The sequence below is a fragment of the Dysidea avara genome, chromosome 8, assembly GCF_963678975.1.
Source record: "Dysidea avara chromosome 8, odDysAvar1.4, whole genome shotgun sequence".
Taxonomy (NCBI): domain Eukaryota; kingdom Metazoa; phylum Porifera; class Demospongiae; order Dictyoceratida; family Dysideidae; genus Dysidea; species Dysidea avara.
Genome location: NC_089279.1, coordinates 34781333 through 34803475, shown reverse-complemented (window position 1 = coordinate 34803475; position 22143 = coordinate 34781333). Strand labels below are relative to the sequence as shown.

Below are 22143 nucleotides of genomic sequence, written 5' to 3'. Positions count from 1 at the left end.
TGAGCATGCATGCATGCTTCATTTTATGTAGTCGTAACCATAAATCAGTTTTGATACTGTTACACTTGTTTTAAAACACTTATATAGCAAATGTGCTATGTGTACATGTAGTAGAAAGTTACGGTCAACTTGCAATTGGCTATGCTACTCAATAACAAACACATTGGGTCCAGTTAACTGCTTTTGAATGTTGTAATTGCAATGGACCACAAAAATTGATAAAGTATAGAAATTACAGTTACGTGTGGCTGTGCATCTAACAGCTTACAATATCTGCATGTCAGTACAAATTGTTATACGTGCACTGTTTCTATAGCTGTGTAGCTAGTGGGTAATCCATAATACCTACCATCATATCAACATGATGATTCGGTCCATGCCTTTCAATGTGCACTGATGCAAATCACATGTACTAAATGGGTACTGTAAATCCATTTAGACATCTGCAGTTATATTCTGAGTAAGTGACTTACATTGTCAAACACAATGATTATGTATACGTAATTGCACACACATTGGACCACAATATATTTGTTAGCATCTGAGACAGAAGAAATATAGCTATACCTTATAACATGAGAAGCCTATAGAATATTAACAGGTAAAAAACAACAAGTTTTTTGGCTGTCATATAAGAGAGGTAATGGCCAAAGTAGGCTTCAGTTAAAAACATGAATATCCACAGCTGATGGTTCATCACACAGGAAAGTTACAGTAGAACAATACACACGATTCTACAATAGGATTTCTTGGTCTGTAAAATTAATGCCAAATTGAATACACTGTAATAACAAGAATAATCTGACATAATTTTTATTTATTTACCGCACAAGTGCTGAAGGTCTTTGTTGCCATAGTGTGTTCAATTCAGCATTAATTGTATAGAGGAATAAACCTATTGTAGAATCCTAGTGTAGTTTCATTGTGCCTTTTCCTGTGTTAGTATACTGGAGCAAACGTAGTATTAACTTGAGCTCTTGGTGAAAGTTCACACCGACATGGCTGCTCTATAAGAATAGTGAGTGCATTCAAGCACTGGGGAAACCAAGAACAAAACTGATATTCTGGCACATATATTTACAAAGTGATGCAACTTCTAGGGGCTGAACTGCTGAGGCTGTGATCTCGACTGCTGCTAATTTTTGCTGTTTGATCTCAGCTGCTGCTGATTTATGCTGCTGGGATGCCATGTAGTATTGTCCACTTAGTTTTCAATGTCTGGTGGACATACTATCAATGTCTGTGATATTAACTGTACCAAATTTTTGGCAAAACCATTGACATTTCATTCATCGCCACCTGTAAAATAGCCTCAAACAATCTGAAACAATAAATTTACCTGCAAAATATTGACAACTGTTCTATTAGAGGAGAATACATATAAAGTGTGGATTCTTAAGAACTTTTTGACGGTAATTCTCCATTTTCATACATGTAGGCTTTCTCTGTCATCCATTGCCTCAGCTCAATCTTCGATGTTAATTATTTTCCGTCCAGATGTGTTAGATCTGCCTTATTTACACACTTCCAGAACTCGGCAAAGCTATATCATACATTTTGGCAATTGAATGCTTGGTGGATCCAATGATTACTGAATTGCATCAGCCTAGATCTATTCTGACGTCTGAAGGCCAAAGTGTATCTGGATGCTTTGTCTGATGCTAAGACATCTGTAGTCAACATTCACTCTGCCACATTGAAGAATAATGCTCATAACAATTTGCGTTCTTTTACTGGAATACCAAACTTGAATTTCTCTCTAGTCAAAATAAATTCTTGAATATAGTTGCCCTGGAGCAAGATTATCTAATATGGAGGAAGCTGATGTATGGACTTCCTGAGAAAAAATTGTCTTTCCTATAACGTGCTGGTTGTGACATGTTGCCAACTCCAATGAATCTGGCAAAATTGAATATCATCATTAGTCCGAAATGTACTCTTTGCCACTCATCCCAGCCTATAATCATGTTTGCTCCACTGCTCTAGATCAGGAGAGATACACATGGTGCCACGACTCTATTCTTCAGGTCATTGTTAATAAGTTTAATTGAGAGAAATCTACCATCTTACAAACTTTATGCTGATCTCCCTGGCTATCATGCATGCATTGCCAAGTGTTAGTCCATTAAATACTATTCCACCTAACCTCTCTAATCTCAGTATATAGACCAGATGTTATTGGTTTCTAACGATGCCATCATTTTATTTGAACTGTCAGTCACCAATACTAAGCACCATCTGTCAGCTGCTAACAGCAGAAAACTAGAAGGGGCTATAGCTCATTATTATTGGACCTTCAATGTACTGTCTTGTATGCCCAGCTTGCTACAATTGAGATTGGTTTTTACACCTGCAATGCTGACCAGCATATCTCGTGCATGCAAATTACCATCCAGAGCTATTAAGTACACCTGTTTTGGACCTACCTTTGTATGAGGGTATTAATGAGATCGTGAAGTACACCTTAGCTATGTTTGGGACCTACTTGACTATAATGAAGTGGTCTATTTGCCATTGCGATCATTGGACCATGGAAGAGTAGATAACTTAAGAGTTTCTAGTGCAGAACAACGTGGACGTTATCATAAGTGATACTGACATGGAACTTTTGAACATGGTGAGTGAAAGGCAAGTAAATGTTTACATACTGTTATGGTAGATTATTTGCTAAGCTTAGAACCTACCACTGTGATGTAGCACACCTTGGCTATGCTTGAAGCCTGATTAATTAATAATTATGTACATAGTACCGTATAGCCTAAATATTTCGAGGAGGAAAATTTTTTGCTGATTTTGCTGTTTTGGGGTTATCAGCGAAAAATTTAGCCTTGAAATATTTAGACATCTAATACATTTTGGGAGTGTTAGCAAATCTGCGAAAATTTTATTTTTAGCAACATAGCTCAACCTCAAAATAGTTGCCCCTTGAAATATTTAGGCTATGCGGTACACTCTACTGATATTTCGAGGGGTAATATTTTCAAGGTTGAACAATGTAGCTAAAATTAAAATTTTCATGGATTTGCAACAACCTATTAGACTATTGAAGTCTAAAATCTGTTAACCCCCAAAACCTTGAAATCAACAAAAATTTTCTCCCTCAAAATATTTAGGTTACACAATACCTGACATGGTTACTTTAATGAGGTGGTTTTGTGTCATGAAGCTGCTCCAATTCCGTTGTTTTATAAATTGACGTATTCTAAGTGTTAGGTGATTGTTTTAGTCTAGAGTCTTATCAGACACGATTCAATGAAAATAGCATATATATATATACATAACATTAGACTAAAATTACAATCAAGTGTCAATGGGTGGTCAAGGAGGAGTGGGAATTGGTAGCTACTGACTGCTGAAAGTGTAGTCAGGTATGATGAATGCATGGCACGGGCAAGCTTGCTAGGTAATCTGTTTACTTGCGACTTGATCCATGTTAACATACATTGCAGCAGTTAACATTATTGAATTAGCCGCCCACCCACATGGCAAACTTTAGGGATGGGAAATATTAGGAGTGGTCTGAAGCACACCTTAGCTATGTTTTGGGCATACTTGACATACCTTAGTGGCTGAAGCTGTACTATATCAGAAGTCACTACTATATATTGATATCATACAGGTACATGATGAACATCAGAGGAGAATAAGTGAAGTTGATCAAGTTGAGAAACACCTCATGATGGCCAAGGCTGCCTCATTAGCCACTGAAGAGAAGAGACTGTCGCCATTAGACAGGTAGCTGGGGCTACCAAAGGGTAAATGCTTGTAGTTTAAGAAATTTACTGAGCTAAATACAGTATGCTATAGTAAATCACCCTGTTAATTTTTTAACAATTATAATGTACTTTTTGGAGGTAAATGGTGCTGTATCACTGGCTGCAGATCTGGCACTCAGATAACCAGGTTATGAAACCCAATCAATGGGTTAATGTACTTTGTTACAGCCATAGATAAAGGGACAAAGTTTAAATCACTTACACAGTTATGGCTGTTAATGAGCATAACAATGTAAACTGACACTACAACAAGGAAACTTAACAAATTTGGGGACAAAAACATTCTTACAATACTTTTTTAGTTGATCATCTGCTGGGAACTGTATAAGGCGTACATATATGTTTGTGTAAATACCTAAATACCTTTGGAGCTCTGGTGATTATCAGTGTATGCTATATTCTTGATATACGTATTTATACATGAAAAAATTTCAGATCCTTGTCAATTGCCATGACAGCTAGATGAAAATTTGCTATGTCAGCATAATTACTATTTATGTCACTATTCCTTATTTTCACCAGGCTGTTAGTTCCTTCAAACTATTTTGTCACCACTCAACCCTCAATGTTGGACCCTAAACGTAAGTGTGTTGTCTGTGTGGTTGTATTTGAATATAACTGGTGTCTGTCTTCTGATTAGCACCATCTCTACCCAGCCATCATAGGCTGACCATTAGCTACTTCTGGTGAGCACTCAAAGATTACACATGAAATGTATATTGCAACAAGGAGAGCTGTGAAACCCAATGGTGTGTGTGTAGTGTGTGTTGTGTAGTATGTGCTGGTAACACACCACTTGTTGGTGGATTTACCAAAAACTTTCTGCAAATTATGCATCGCTACAGAAAAAATCACTGGATTGTAGCATCCACTATACTCAGCCATCTAAAAGTTACTGTGTACAATTTCATCTTTGATTCTATAGATGCTAACACTATTGGTGCAATTGTTTGGGCCCATGTAGAGGTGGTGGTAAACAATGATAGAAAGCAATTTACTACTGCTAGTTGTATTTGCTTGGCTGAAAAGTGCCTACCAGAAAATTATGATCAGTTGAAGTGAGGCTGCATTTAGTCACATGATCTGGTGAAGGTCATGATCAAGGCTCATGAAGGAGTGGCTTCATCTCATCCCATTAGTATACATCCTGATCAAATTGTGTGTCACAATATTGATTTGAATGTGATTGAGATTGTTGATCACTCACAGGTTATCAAGGGACATTCTATAGTGCCTCTGCTGAGGTGGTGTTTACTCCTGTTGTTATGGAAACTGGCATTGGATATATATCTTCTTATATTTTGGATCGTGTCAGCAGGGGTATTAGTATTACCACAAGGGGAGGAACATGCAGTGCAAAAAGCAAGCCTGTATGAGGTACTGTCCAAATACAAAAACACAACTACATGTATACTCAATATAACATGACAAAAACACACGCACAAACAAGCAAACAAAACAAATTTGCAACAAAAAAATATAACACTTTAACAGTTAGAAAAAAGTAGCATGGTGAATTGAAGATGGTTTTCAACTTATAAGATATTGAGTGGTACTTTTTCCAAACAAAACAAACATGCACAAAATCATGTCATCTAGCACTGATTGTAGAGGATAGTGGTACGACGATAAGATGGTGGCTATTTGTATATTATATAATTATATAAGCATAGTGTTACATGTAAAATCATGTGATAAAGGATTGGAACTAGTTTGATGAAGGTCCTGGAGAGCACAAACTGATAATAGTCCCACCTGGCACACAAGAAAGGTAAACGTAACAAATATCATAAGAGACAGGCCAATTAAGTCCCAACCACTACCACAGGCCCAAACCAAGACATCCTACATCCTTTACTACAGCAAACTCAAGCTGCATGATGCTAAATATCTAGGTGTAATATTATTGACTTAAAACTGTACATGTCATGTATCAATAGGACTTACAAAAAGCTAATAAATACTTTATCATTCTATCTATAACTATACCATTGCCATAAATAGATCCCTATCAAACTTATGTAATTGTAAGACTCTTCCTAGAGTATATACTGACAGTATTATTAATGCACAATGGCCACTATTAAAAATTATTGTTATCCACATCATTGCAGCCATTTCATGGCCGCCACCTAATTTTTTTCACCCAGGCTTGTTGAAGGCCACACCTTTTTATAAAGTTTGGCTGTTTTTACATAAATATGCTGTAACAATAATAAACTTGAAGCTACGTATCCAATGCTGAGCTGCAAGATTTGTAAAGTCTGTTAGACTTTTCAACTTAATATAGCAGTGTGATATATGTCACATAAGGAGCATATTAAAAGATAACAATTTTAGTTGAATTATGTTTCCGTTACTCATAATACCAGCACTACTAGAGGTCATGAATACAATCCATTTTCAAGAATTGATGCTCATATATGCAGTTCTTGACTTATCCCCATGGCAGCCACAATTCCAAAATGGAACAACTTACAGCTACCAGCTAATTTAGTTGCAAGAGCGTAGACAATTAAATGACACACATTAAATTTTATTTTGTAATGACATTGCACAACACTTGCACATGAGTTTTTAGCAATTACAAATAACTATACATAATATAAAGGCAGGTTATATAGAGCCGGTACCGGTTACACTGTTTTGCCGGCTATTTCGCCGGCAGTGGAGGGTATAATACTTAGAATGTTACGTGCATTAAAAAAAAACTTGTACAAAAAACCTAAGAAAGCGAAAAAAAAAAAGTTGTCTAAGCGAGGGTTCGAGCCCGGGCATCCGTGCTCATAAGCAATGTTTGTAACGATTATACCACCGGTGCTGCAGCTAGTCATATTATTTAGTTTCTACGTTATAAACATCCGACTGAAGTGACTTCTATATATAACAAGAGTGAAGAAGAAACCAAAGCTGAACCCTAGCCTACCCCTAACGCTAAGGAACTACTTTTCGCATCCCCTAAAGTTGAATGCTAGGGGCAACCTACTAGACGCGTGCCCTAAAGTTGAATGCTCGGGGCAACCTACTAGTGCCGGCACAATAGCCGTTAGTGTTTGCAAACCGGTACCGGCTAAATATACACTTCGTAATATAAAAATAACTTTATAGCTACTTTCCTGTAGTGCAGGTAACTATTTAACCTATAGCAGGGTGACAACCAGCGTGCTTGCTTACCTATCACTGTTAACCTTATGTGTACCCTGGAAAGATCAGCTAGCCACGTCAATCACAATACACTGTCCAAGCTAGAGCAGTGCATGTTATGGGCTACTTTCACCCTAGCCTTTTATGGTTTTTAAGGGTGAGCAAATATACTAACCTCCGCTGATCTGACATTACCTTCTGTTCTGATCATATCACTATCACATTGCACCAATCCAAGATGGACCCTTTCAGATGTGGATGCATGATTGATATTAAAGCACAAACTCATCCACTTGCCCATATCATGCCTTTGATCATTATCACAGGCTTTCAGGCATTGTGGCCCTCACAGATCTTCTCTTTTAAGTTGGCAGATTCCAGCCTTTGTCATATGCAGCTGTCACCAAGACCCTTTGTAAACTACTCCACCAAGCTGGACTTTATGACTTGCAGTGGCCTAAAACCTACATTTTTCATTTGAAATAGTGTATAGAAATTAAGTGTAAGGTAGCTAAGTGAGGTGCTACAATACAAAAAAAATGTACAAACAGAATTTTAACAGTATAAATTTGATATGGCAGAATGCGTGATAATATAATGATGTGATACAGTGCAGAGGAACAGATAAAGTTCCAGCTCACATAGGATGTGTTTTTACAAGCAGAGGTCCTTTGGGTGCACTACTATTTCGATCATATATCTTATTCCTCAAATATACTTTTAACTACTGCAAAACAATAAGAACCAAATATCCCTACTGTGTGTTTCAATCTCCACAGTACAGTAGGGATATATGCTTCTTATTGTTTTACAGCAATTGGACATTACATACTATTCCAATCCAGCTTGTTTCAGTACTTTTTATTGTGGTACTACATTGTCCTTACTCTAGTTTAAAATTCCTACTTGTTTGTGAACTTTTCCTGCAAGTTCATTACCACTAAACACACTGTATAGTAGCGCAAATTAATCTAACTGGATTTTGAAAGCAAGTCTTTAACACTCATCCATATAATATAGGAGCTGCATAGATTTGATGCCATTAATTTCCTTCTACATCTGTCTGAAGCTATGAATCATTAAAGTTGATGTGTACGTGGGAAGGCCCCTTTTCACAAAACCGTGGTCACAATACTACACAATTGATAGTTAATGACAGCACTATACGGGTATATGCAAGTAGTCAGCAAATCTTTGCCGATTAGCTAAATGTATAACACATCACATAATTATTATTGCTAAACTGTATTCTCTTAGAAGTTTATCAAGTTATCTTACTAACTTTGTTTACATGGTACAAATAGCACCCAGCTATAGCTATATGTTGTAGTTTGCTTGACACATCATGTGAAAGAAAGCACAAAGGAAAGCATGCATGTTACCAGTCTGGATAATGATGAAGTGAACAAGAGAAGCAGCTAGTGCAGGGGCGGATCTGTGGGGCTCAAAGGGTTGGAAGCCCCATTTGGCAGACACCTGACTGAGTCTAACTGCTGACAATTTTTTTTCTTAATAAAACTAAAATTAGTTTATCAGTCAAAGAAACACTTATTACAAGATGAAACACATACTTCTACTTTTGTATACAGCAGTAATACTTCAAATATCACTTGAAACTGTTATATCTTACTGTGATAAGCGCTTCTAAAAACATTTATCTTCTTTATCTTCTAATGCAAGTTAAAGGCTTCAGTTGCATTTCTAAAGGCCTAAATGGTAAGATTTAACAGTGAAACATTGCTGGGAGTCTACCATTATGAGTGGAGCTTCCCCTTTTAGAAGTCTGGATCCCAGTGCACCTGCATGTAATGAACAGTGTCTTGATACGGTCACAATAAATGTTTAGAAATACAAGTAGTTCAGTAAAACAAAACACTTAAATTGTCTCTAGTGATATTGGATAACTCACTCAGCATTGTATCTTCTATAACACACCAGTGTCCACTGGTGTTATACAATCAGTTATATGCCAAAGGTTTCTTCTTAAGTGAATTTGAAACATTTTTGTGAAATAAGTAGGGCTGTAGCTCTATCCTGTTTTCTACTATGCTTGACTAAACGCATCAGGCAATAGAAAATTCTGTCAAATAAAAAAATAGCAACTTAACAAAAAAACGTTTTGGGTTGATCTGAAGGAACTTTTGGGCTTGATTTTACTCAACCAATACTGTCATGCTGTGAGAAAAACTCGAGGCAGGTTTTTGGTGATATTTTATCGTGGGCCACACCCACACCTTCATTGTCCCTACTTTACAGTACTATTGCACTGCATGATACTATCGTACTGTATGATACCTGCAGCTTTACTACCAAGTAAGCAATAACAAACATAAACACATTTGTACTATTTCAAACGTCATTTTAAAGCTAATAAAAGCACAAGTAGAATACTATTAGCTGCTAGCATATGAGTTAATGAGCTAATTCTGAAGTTTAAAATATTTTCATATGCGGTTACATATAAAGTTATAATGCATACATATGTACATCGTGTATAACAACAGCACTCAGTCAGTAACTGAGCAAAGGATATGTATCACAAATGTTTTCATTCTCAAGTGTAAATAAGGTATCTTCTATCGGGATCATCATCAAAATGAGACATCTGAATAAATGATATACACATACAATTTTTTACCATAACAAGCTCTCTGTTAGCAGTCACTATTTTGTGTGGTCTAAATTTTTGAAAGTGTGTAATGTTGGTGGAATTTTTTGTGGAGGTAATTATTCACAGATATTATTTTGCTAGCCTCAAAACTTCAAAATCATAATCGCTAAAAATATTTTTTCTGTTTACAAAATGATTACCATATATATTGAACTTAATACTACAAATTCCCATCTGGCCTTTAAAATAAGATCTGTGGATGTACGTAGTTGAAATGACTTACAGGAATCACAAAGGGTGGCAGTGCTATCACAAAAATCTTTGCTTGTACTGCAGTCAAGAGCCACCTGCTGTTTGGATGCAGTTGATATCTTTCTACCTCCTAAGTGCACATCAATGGATTATAGCCAATAAAATATTAGTATATATGTAGTTATAATCACTTACTGACTGACATTGTCATACCTATGCTACCAGACATTGCTTGTTTGTATGCATTAGTCTTAGGTGTATATATATACTGTGTGTGAATGTGTGCTTCCATACCAGTTGAGGAAGTTAGCTGGAAAAAAGAAATTATATAATAAATGTGATGTGAAATACTGCGCTGCAGTGGTGCTTACCACCGATGTCTGTTTAAGTGAGTGAACCAAGCCAGTCAGTCGTTTCCATATCTATACAAGGAAATACATGACAGCTTCATGTGTAGCTATTCATTATCACAATTTTAAGCTTGTAAGGATTAAAATGTGGACTACACACAAATGATAGTGTACTTACATGTTCACTTCGAATAACATGGCAAAATAAGATGAACAAACCCTGTAGAGTTTAAAATTGACCAATGAAAATATGAGCTATAAGGTAGCTGACCTGCAGAGAACTGAGGATGGTAAAGATCCAGGCAAAAACTGTAGACTGTTTATTGACTGCAAACATTCCAATGAACCATGTAAACCCAAGTAGGGGGAATAGTACCATTGTAGCTTTCAGCATTGACCTGCATATGTGTGTTTATCATATGTGATAACATATGTAGCATGGTAGCTATATTCACTTGGCTAATGCTGCATTGGGGTTTTTAGTGGGTTTTGTTTTTTGATTGGTGATGCTGATATGATACAGAGCACGTAATGCCAGGAACAGAAACACTGCATTGACCTGAAATGCAAGTGAGGGATAGCACAATGTCTGTGGAGCTAATAATGCAAAAGTACTCACTAGTAATACTACTGTCATTGGACCTGTAAAAGCCCATATGGCTCCTTCATCAGTAGATATCCAACAACTATGAATAGAAAATGGATCATTATAATTACAGTGTTGTAGATGGTTGTTAAAATCAGTCTATAGGTACATTTCTACTTTAATTTTAGGGAAAGAGACAAAAGTATCAAGGTGTACATGTCAAAACACTGTCACTATATGTATACCATACATACATTAGCTAATGTAAAGCAAGTTATATGTGTGTCACATTCAAAGAATAAGTAATGTTGTTATTACAGTGAACAACTTACTACTGTGTCATGGTATAGTGATCATGAACTATGCCAGCAGTAATGGATACAATTGGAACTGGCACACCTAATATTAATGTACATGCAAAGCTACAATAATAATGATTACCAGCAACACTTGTGAAGTCATATATATGTAGCTAACAGAATATACAAATAACTAATCTATACATGCACATACAATGTATAACAAGCTTGTGTGCTGCATATAAACTGTACTTTTATATACTCACTAAACATCAGCCTATTATTCTTTAAATGCTGCAGTGCTAATTAAATTCCAACCAATTATAAGAATAATTATGTGCCTCAGCTTTCATGCTTTACTAATAAGCTTTCACTTGCTATAATGATCATAATTAAAGTTTAGCTTGTGAGTAAAGGTAATGCTTTTTTTATGAAAAGTTGTTCATTTGGCAACTGTATCTAAACAGTCATGTCAAATAATTACCTGACTGCTCTATTAGAGTTACTGACTGTTCTATTAGAGTATGACAACTATAATATTATACAGACAAGGATTCACAATATGATTTTGACTATTTTGTTTATTATTCTAGCATTGTGCTTAATGCCTCAGGAAAATTTAAGCAGAAAATAATGGGTGGGTGCCTAATACTCACCCCAACCAATAACCAAATAGAACCATTTCTTCTTGCCAATTCCATTGTTAAACACTTTCACGAGTAAGAAGTAGATGATTATTCCTTCACACAACATCCATGTGAACACAGCAGTTAAGAAATAGTGCAACAAGATTGCCACAACCAAGCAGCCAACCTGTTAAGAATAAGAAATACAGTATTAACATTTTTGTGTGTAGACTGATACTCTGTTACTCCCAACTTGGCTGTGAGTAAAAATAAAAGAGCTGATATCTGGGGTGGTCAAGAATGAATAACTGTAATTTATTAATAATATTGTGGCTTGTGTCCTACATTCAGTCTTACAGAATTCTCAATTAATTCTTTTAACTTTAATTGGCTAGTACTTTGGCTACCTTTTTCAATAGTTAGAGTGGGGGGAAAAGGCAGCCAAGTTACTAGCTAATTAGAGTGAAAACAACTTAATTGGGAATACAGCAATAGAACATGAGCCAGTGATAAGGGTCCAATAATAAATCTGATTAGTTGTATTATCATTTAATTTGCTCCAGATATCAGCTCTTTCAGCTTTTACTTTCATGGACATGTTCTCTTTAACAGCCAAGCTGTTTTTGCATGGAGGGTATTACTTGTTTTATGAATCAATTGCATTGGTATAAACTGTACCATGGTTACGTGATCCAGATTATGAACTATACCATGGTTACATGATCCAGATTATGAACTGTACCATGGTTACGTGATCCAGATTATGAACTGTACCATGGTTACGTGATCCAGAATATGTTCCTGCAAGATACAAATGTGTGGCCATGCAGATAGCTAACCAGCTGACAAAAATCTCACAGCTGTAATAATGCACTGGAACATTTCAAGATGATTCAGTCAAGCAATGAAGTTCCCAAGTTGGAGCTTCTGAAGCAGAGGAGTTTGAGCAAGACAAATAGTGGATGAAATGGCAACTTTAATTGGCAATGAAAGTTACACAGTAGAGCAACAGTCATACTGAATGTCATTATTGGGAGTCTAGCCCCAGGAATAATTTCGACCTGAAAACTATTGTAGACTATTTTTATTGTGTAATTGTTGCTACAGAAAGTAGCAGCTGCATAATTACACTTAATATTGTGCAATTCCATTTCTGTGTGAGCTATAACAATTCTGTAAGATTCAGAAAAATCTTGATAGATTTCTACATAAGTGGTGAGAATATTAAAGGTTATCATGTTCACAGAAAACGTTAATCAATTTCAAACTTTACAATTGTGGTCAAATTTGATGGGCTATAGCTAAGACTGGTTTTGTCAGACTAGGTCACATATGTTGATCATGACAGGAGGAAACAAGCAAAGAAAACGATCTGGATGTGTGCAACAGAAAAATCTCACGACTTCCTTGGCACTGATTCACCTCAATAGGTGAGTAAAATATTGTTTGAGTATGATATCGAGTTAAATGTTTGAACTGTCAATGTCGAGTTGGTTGACTAGGGAAAGTGATTGAAAGTAGCCAATGAGACCAGTAGCCTTCTAGTGCTGTCCGCCCCTGGGGCAGATGGCATGAAAGTTTTATTGGCTACATATTTGTATGTACATAATATTTTGCACACACAAACAACTGGAAATTGATGTCCATGAGCTGAGGTGTTAAAATGATAAACATTATGGTGAGGGTAGCCTACATGTAAATAACTCACAGTAGCACTTCTTTTGTGCTTATTAATTTGAGGCATGCACCTTTTACTTTCTTGGCCGTGCGACTCAATACCATGAGTCTTGATATAAAACTCTTAGCATACAGGGGTATGTACACACACACACACACACACACACACACACACACACACACACACACACACACACACACACACACACACACACACACACACACACACACACCTTATTGTCAGCAGCATGTTCAACTCCACTAACAAGCACAACCAATGCTGTGGCTAATGCAATTGACAGATTGAGATGTATGAAATTCTGGATACCAGGAAAGAAAGTTTTTCTATTGTAGAACATATTAGACAAGTCAAAGGGTGGTACAACACAATAGGTGTACTTTTAACCTGCAATAAATAAATAATGAGATGGAAACTAGGAGAGCAAGGATGGAAACTCCACATCCAACATATGACACAATTGTAATGGCTTGTCTTTCATCATCAGATATATCCTATGTTATGCACTGTATTATACCACAAATAACTTTGCATAGTGTACAACAAACCTGTTGAGTTCCTGCAACATCTACTAACACAGCAAAACTGGTCAAGTGTAGACTAGTACATGTGACAGTGTCATTACTAACATTGACTACACTAACACCATTAGTGTCCCATCCTCCACTGTACATGTGAAGAATATAACTTCTTGTATTATTGATCACTTTGTTCACTTACTTGCCCTGGTTTAAACTGGTGTTCCAAAACTCACATCTTATTTTAGTGATTCTTCTCATTGGTGAATATGTAAAAATCAATTCTACAGAATCCAATAGTGAGGAGTTAAACTCTGAATCTCCTACTGTAGCAGACAGGACGCCACTTGCTGGTATTGCTCTTGCATGTCTTCGGTGTCTCCTACACATATAAAGTAAGAATATAAGTGAGCTACATGGCACATAGGCAGACAGTTCTTCCCATTTACAATACTATACACATATGTACATGTACATTCAGTGCACTTACAGGATAGTATAATTGGTATCCATATTTGAGAAGGATAAAATTGTCTCCATGTTTCTGTATGTGAATGATGACACAGAAACTTGGTTATCACCTGTTGTTATTATTATGTCAGATCAGATTTTAATGTATGTAGTATCATATACCTGAACTTATTGCTCTTCTATGTAGTGCAGAGAATGGGATTCTGATACTTGAATTATTGGTTGCATTTAAATTAAGGCTGACATCTCTCTGATCAATGGTGGTGTTTACTACTGTTACAAACATTGCTGTGGTGGTAAAGCATGTAGTACATATGTAGCTGACTCTGTAGACCAATAGATCATATTATATGTTTACCAATATTTTCATCAATGAATTCAATTTCTGAACTGTTATAATGCCTCAAGTAGTCTCCAACTAAAGTACCAAACGTCTCTATCCCAACTAACATATCTTGTCCTTGGCTTTGGTTAATCTTTGGTGGTATATGCACAAATTCTAATGGCATTCTAAATATATGAATGTGTACCTGTTGTAGCTGATTCCACCCAATGAGGTTGTCAGCATCCAACATAATATTGTACATGGCCATCACATTCTAATATAATTGGAAGCATGTACAAAGAATAACGAGTGTTGTGTTCACCTCAACAAAATCATCTTCATTAAAAGTTGTCATGACTTGGCCAGCAACGCTAAGCAGACAAACATTAAACATAGCCAACTAAAATTTTCTAATAACTGATCTGACCATGCAATTATGATGCCGAATATCTATTTGCATATGCTGTGGTCATCTACTTACTCTATTGCTACGTTCATTGCAGAATTAGTACTTGCTAAATCTAGTGGGAATATTGAAGATCCATTATCTGTTACAGTAATTGTCATCAAATCTGTTACAAGTTGATTGACTCTCTCTGGTATATCATCCGTAGAGTCCCCATTGTTCAGATCATCTTGTAGTTCTGTAACCTAGTTGTTAATGGAGTAGTGTAGCTGCTAATTCATGGGCACATGTCATATAGCTACGTACCTCTTCCATCACTGCAATGAACTGGTGTGTTTGGCATTCTGTTGCATTAGGTCGTCCCCAAACACCAGATCGTCTACATAGTCTTGTAGCATTGCCTATTGAGAATGACACCACTTATCTAACCTATTTGAACAGTTATTTATCTATTAACATTTTTCTGTCTATCTGTATTCTGTATGCATGCCTGTTCTAATTATGAGGACAGCCAGGAAGGATTATGTGTTAGAGTCAATGGGTTGCACAAATTTAAAAGACTGCATTTAAAGTACAGAGTTACTTGGATTAAAGAGGGAGCACTATAAGTTGTATCTAACTGAATATGTTTAAAAGAACACAGAATTATTTTATTTACCCACCAATTCCATTCAGACATGCTATTCTAGCCATAGCACCGAATTCAGTGTTGGGCCATACAATTCCAAACATGGCATCTGTTTCTGTACGACATACTCCCGTTAAATCTGCATACAAGAGTATATGTAGCTATGAAACAAATATGTCCTAATTTACATGCAAGTCATACATACTTGGTGATAAAGAACAGGCATCAATATCTTGAACACCGCTTGGTAATTGATTAAAAATCTCAGGACACTCATCCTACATTTAATAATGAGAACATGGCAACCATGGTTGTGATATGGGTACCTTAATACACTGAGGTAGGGGACAGTCCAATTGAACATCAGGAAAGGTATCCTGATCAGAATCTCTAGCACAGATAGTGTCGTTGCCAACATAAGCAGGTCTGTTGCACTGTAAAGGTAGTAATCATAATAGTATCTCATTGTATAAATGTTCAGAGGAATTTAATGAATCCTCACCATGCAGCTATTTTTATTGCAAGCACATGGACTAAGAGAAGTTCCTTTACAAACATTTTCACTAATGACTGTATAGTTGCCTTCACTGTTGTTAGAAATATTTTGATTATCTTGACCAGCACACATGCACACATCTGAGGGAGAGATTTAACATACAACTGAGTCAGGTACTGTACATGTACTACATACCAACAGGGGTGATTGTAACTAGTTGTGGAACTGTATCTGACACCTCCTCAAATCCTGCAAAATCTATTTCAGCTGATGTAATGTTGTCTATAATTTCATCAGCAGAGACTCCAGTGGAAAGTTGGAATACCAACACCACGGGTACTTCTCTGTTATGTCCTGAAAACACCCTCAAACTAATGGCAGTAGTGTAAGTGCTATCCAGCAGTATCATCACCTATGTTAATGATTATTACATCATGATATAATTGCTACTATACACTAACATTGTTTGTTATGGTTGTAGACTGCCGTCTTATTTCACGAGAACTCGCAGCATGTAGATATGTAGAATAAATTACTAATGAGCTTGATTTAACAGCAATGCTACACCGTGACAAATCTGGTGTATCCCACACTCCTCCTTCAAGACATCGTCTAGTAACCATAGGACCATAACCAAATGATGGATGTATTCTTGCACATCTTGTCCTAGCCATTCCATTAACTGCTGTTGTTGGCCATGTTATCCCATGAGAAAGTAACGGTCCAAGACAGACTAATGATAAAAGCGTATATTTTGGTAACAGTGCATGGTGTGTGTGTGTGTGTGTGTGTGTGTGTGTGTGTATGTGTGTGTGTGTGTGTGTGTGTGTGTGTGTGTGTGTGTGTGTGTGTGTGTGTGTGTGTGTGTGTGTGTGTGTGTGTGTGTGTGTGTGTGTGTGTGTGTGTGGTGTATGTGAGTGTGTAAATGTGAGTGTGTAACATAATACCATTTGCTGTCAACACTCCAGAGACATTGGCATTCCCACTATCATTGCTAGCAAGGCATGTGTACAATCTGACATCAGAGGATGCCACACTATGGACTGTCAATGAGCTGGAGACTGTTGTAGTATTTACTACTGTCAGGTTCATCTCATACTTGGTGTGTGGGAACACCAGTTCAGTATTGTTGAAGTACCAGGTGATGTTTGGAAGAGGTTCACCAGTAGCATAACACATGAATGTGATTGGCATTGTCAAATTTGCAGGTCCTGGTTTCATCCCTGTTGGGCTGACACTTGGAGAAGCTAAGTAGGTAAACATATTAGTCGCAATATCCATGATCCAAATACAGAAAGCGTAGAATTAAATCCACATTTAGTGAGGCTATATAGAGATTCATACATCTAGAATGGAAGCTTTTATCCAAACACCCTCGCACCAAAATTGGTGATTTATAAGTATGGGTGGATAGTTTGTGTGTATATAAGTCATATTTTAAAAATAATTTTTAATACTTATGAAATTAAAGTACAATGTTAATTGGAAAGTAGGCTTGTATTCTTCAACTTACAAGTACTCATGATCATTGTTGAAACACTAACACTGACAACTGCTCCATCACCCAAACTGTTGGCGGCTGTTACCATAAACGTGTAACGAGCATTAGATGATAGTTCATTAAGATGGAAATTTTTAATACTACCATTAACTGTAGGGAACACAGTGATATTGGGACACTGTGTTATTCCAGTTACTGATTTCGTACGAGTGCAGCCAGATACAGTGTAGTGGTCTATTGGATTATAATTACTGAATGGTTCCTCCCAAGTTAACAATAGTGAGACACTGGCTTCTCCTAACAGCATTGTAGAGTACTGTAGGCTAGCAACTGGACCTGGAACACCTAAACATGCACAGATATAATCACACATAATTTCATAACTGTTGAGTGGAGTATGTTGTGAGCATTCATTAAGAATACAATATATAGTGCACCAAGGCATGAACTTCCAAAAGTTATTTTTGATCATAACTTTAGAATAGATATCTTTATTCTGTTTTTTTGCATATGGTTATATTCACAAATTTTCATTAGTTTTTGTGCTTGTTTCCATGGTAAACACCACATTTATGCTGTGATATGAATAATAGTGAAATTTACTTATTTTGAAACTAGTCCTAGACACTTTTGAGTTGTGCCAAACAATTGTAGTTGATAAATGCTCTCATTCAGCCTAACAATTTGTGGTGACAGATTTTGAAAATTTGTTTTAAATAAGAAGTTATATCCGTTTTTTTCCTATTTCATGGTGTTTGAAAAACCGCTACTTGTTACACATGCTTAAGAATTTGAATTTGACTTCATTATTTTTTTGAAGAAAACTAAAACTTGTGGTGACAGTTTTTTGATATTCTATTTAGTTTTTATTTTATGATGTTGTAAAGTCAGTTTATGGCTTTGGAAATGACATTTATTGTATACCACTGTTTTTAAACATGTGTGTTGCAACACCACAGACAACTGAAAACAGTATTAAGTAGTACATTATAGCATACTAAAAGCATGGCACAATAATAAAATATAATAACCCTTGTAGAATATATCTAGAAAATATGTGTGGGCGGGTGAGTTAAATAATTTTGGAAGCACTACACCACATACAATTGTACACAATCATGTGTGTGTGCATGCGTGTGTGTATGCGTGTGTGTGTGTGTGTGCGTGCGTGCGTGCGTGCGTGCGTGCGTGCATGCGTGCGTGCGTGCGTGTGTGTGTGTGTGTGTACTAACCAGCAATGTACAGGAAGGCTGTACCACTGTGTGTTCTATTTGAACCAGATGAAGCAATACAAGTGTACGATGTTCCATTGTAGGGAATGAATACTATAATATTTGTGCCATTGATGGTGTGCCCAGAAAGATCTCCACTGGAGAGATTACTCAGAGCATATTCTGTACCATTAACACTCCATGACAGTGAGAATTCCTCTGACACTTGACACTCAAATATAACACTGTCATTCTGGCCAGGAAAGTAGATAGCATCTTCAGGACCTTTCACTGTACAAAATATCAATTGTACCTTATACAGTGTCAAAAACTGAACACTCTGCACATTTGTGTTTTCAATGTGCAACATTAATTTAGATAGAAACTTTCACTTCATAGTTTAGCGTACGTAGCTATTATAGTATAATATTCTTGTCACAGTACAATACATTTCAAAAGCATATATCTTAATTCATATGTATATACAGCTGTATTGTAGGAAGTGTGGTGTTTATCAACATACAATTACATGTACTCACCAATAGGAGATGCTTGAATAGCTGAAACAGTCACACTCGCCACAATAAAAACAACTAGTATCATTACTGCAACTCTGAGACAAAATGTCACAAATTCTGATTCATACAGTATTTCTAGCTACATTGATTCACATTTTTGCAGCCATAAAGACACAGTAACTATGCCATAATGACTGCCCTACTATTGTTGATGTCACTTGATATCTTTTAAGTGAAGAGATGTTGAAGTGATTCTAACTCGTTCTGAATACATCATGAGGTGTAAAGGTATTTATAGTGTTTGATAAGATTGCTCTAGCACTGCATATGGCTACATTAAAAATGTCAAACGAGACAAGAAATTTATCTGTTACATAACAACATATTATGCAGTGGTGGATCTAGGAATTTATAAAGGCAGTTTCCAGTTTAGAAGGTGGACTGACATGAGTGAGTGTGCAAACACCATGCATGCGAAGAATGCATGTGCTATATGGGGGTCTGGGGGCATGCCCCCCAGAACATTTTTGAAATTTAGTTGCTTTGAGACTGCATTTGGCAACAATTTTAGTGTGACATTATTTGTAAAATAAATATTTACGGAGTCTATTTATGGACTGCTGAGCATGCATATTGCTTATTATAGGTGCACGCCACAACAATTAATTAAAATACTCAAATGTTGTGTAATCATTTTCAAAGAGGGTTTCCATGGAAACCTTGAAACCCCCTAAATCTGCCACTGTAATGCCTGTTACTTGAGTAACACAAAATTGCAAATAATGATGCTGTGCGCATGTTATACCATGTAGTGTGTGTGTGTGTGTGTGTGTGTGTGTGTGTGTGTGTGTGTGTGTGTGTGTGTGTGTGTGTGTGTGTGTGCACGTGTACATGAATTTGTGTGTGTTCATGTGTGTATGCATGTGTGCTTGCTGGTGCGCAATTACGTGTTCATTATTATACATAACAACAATGTGGGCTTATGGATTTCATTCAGTTTAGCAAGTAGTTTGAATAGTGATTCTTGGGTTAATTTATAATTTGTTTGGTTATCATTGATTACAAATCAGATGAGATGCGAATCTACTTAGATACATTAGCTATACTGATACTGAGTCTACAGGAGTCATCCCATATGCAGAGTGTAGAATGGTAACCTCTACCATTCTAATATTACTATTGCTTGACGCACTAATAGTAAAAGGATATTGCATTTATTAGTAACAATTCAATTCGAATGGTAGCAGACATAACCAAATTTTAAATGTGCAGTGTACAGTGATACAAGTTTTAAACATAATATATAGTTTACAATGGTCATCTAAACAACCATACACTCCTACAGACTGTACTATATATGACTAATTCCTTTACATATCACAATGTAGCCATACATGCATATGTCTGGATATATTATAGCTATATATAATAACCCCATGCCATGCCTTCTAATACTGCATTAGGCATAGATTCATGATCAGTATTGTAACTTTGAATATATGGAGGGCGTGCTTTTCATATGCATAGTAAATTTGCTATATAGACTAGCATATATATACATACTAAGTGTTGTAAAAGATTAAAACTGAATTATTGAATGATCTGTGATACCTACTGGTTACAGTGCTGAATTGAAGTATGGCATCGGTAAAGTTAAACGGTCCTGTTTTTCTATACATTTTTATATTACACAGCCGCTGCAGCATGATCTATAGCACTCTTGCTGGTTCACAGATTACAAACTACTGTCAATTCTGACATTTCCTTACCTTTGAATTTCTTTGTGGACCAGACAGGAATAATATTTTGAACGATTGATTATTCATAATACTTTATAGAATACACTTATATATTTTAACTGTTTCCGGCATTGCAATGCTATAGTGGCCTACATATAGGGATCACATGAAATTCTCCTTTATAGATGAAGCTATACACATGCATATAGCTATACGTGTGGCTGCATGTGCTTGCAACAGATGTACTCCATTGAAGTACTGTTTCTATAGTTGTGTAGCTGCATACATACTATAAGATAGTGGGTAATCCATCTTGCCTCTCAGAATATCAACATAATCTGGTCTATGCCTTTCAATTTGTACTAGCTAGTGCAAGTTGTATAGCTATATCCATTAGACATCTGCAGTGCAAATATGTAATATTAAAAAAACACTTTGTATCAATTGCATAATTGTACATAGCTATATTTGACCACAGAGTAAGACATCATTACATCAGCGTATGGCAGAAGAGATATAGCTACACCTTAGAACATGGAAGAAAATGAGAAACCTATAAAACACTGGGAAAGAAAACAGTAAGGTATACAGCATCTTAACATGCATACGGCAGCCTGTCCATGAGTTTCATCTTTCCACCTTTGACTTCAACACTGACTCAAGAAGGGACTCACCTAGACATCACTATGAATGGTTTTTGGTGGTGGTCGACTTGAGAGATGTTTGTGTACATTAAGAAGCATGAAAACATCAAGCATCAGGCTTATGTCCAGCAAATTTGTGAGGTCGAACATATTTTTTACACCTATTGTTACACCAGCATAGGGTACATGGTTGGCCAGGTTTTTTGCTCGTCTTATTAGCTATAAGTAGAGTGATGAGTACTCTGTACGTAGTCTTGGTGGTTGGCTCATGCCGCCCAGTCAGTCAGTGTTATCTTATGGAGTCCCACCTGTTTGAGTAACACATTGGCTGCTGGTGTTATTCAAT

The 22143-nt window shown here is 36.4% G+C and overlaps 1 protein-coding gene across 1 annotated transcript; it reads right to left on the bottom strand.

The window, feature by feature from the left end:
• Nucleotides 1-9408: 9408 nt before the first annotated feature.
• Nucleotides 9409-16316, bottom strand: LOC136264975 (adhesion G protein-coupled receptor E3-like). Its single transcript, XM_066059739.1, has 24 exons — nt 16191-16316; nt 16015-16122; nt 15894-15966; nt 15723-15827; nt 15367-15461; nt 15136-15305; nt 14977-15025; nt 14688-14928; nt 14492-14617; nt 14349-14439; nt 14061-14240; nt 13889-14006; nt 13728-13834; nt 13555-13666; nt 11675-11831; nt 11052-11118; nt 10753-10819; nt 10589-10692; nt 10405-10531; nt 10312-10353; nt 10155-10205; nt 10078-10093; nt 9815-9913; nt 9409-9525 (listed from the first exon to the last, which is right to left on the bottom strand). Exons 1-24 carry the CDS (start codon nt 16314-16316, stop codon nt 9512-9514), a joined length of 2445 nt encoding a protein of 814 aa, XP_065915811.1. The 3' UTR covers nt 9409-9511.
• Between the last annotated feature and the right edge of the window lie 5827 nt (nt 16317-22143).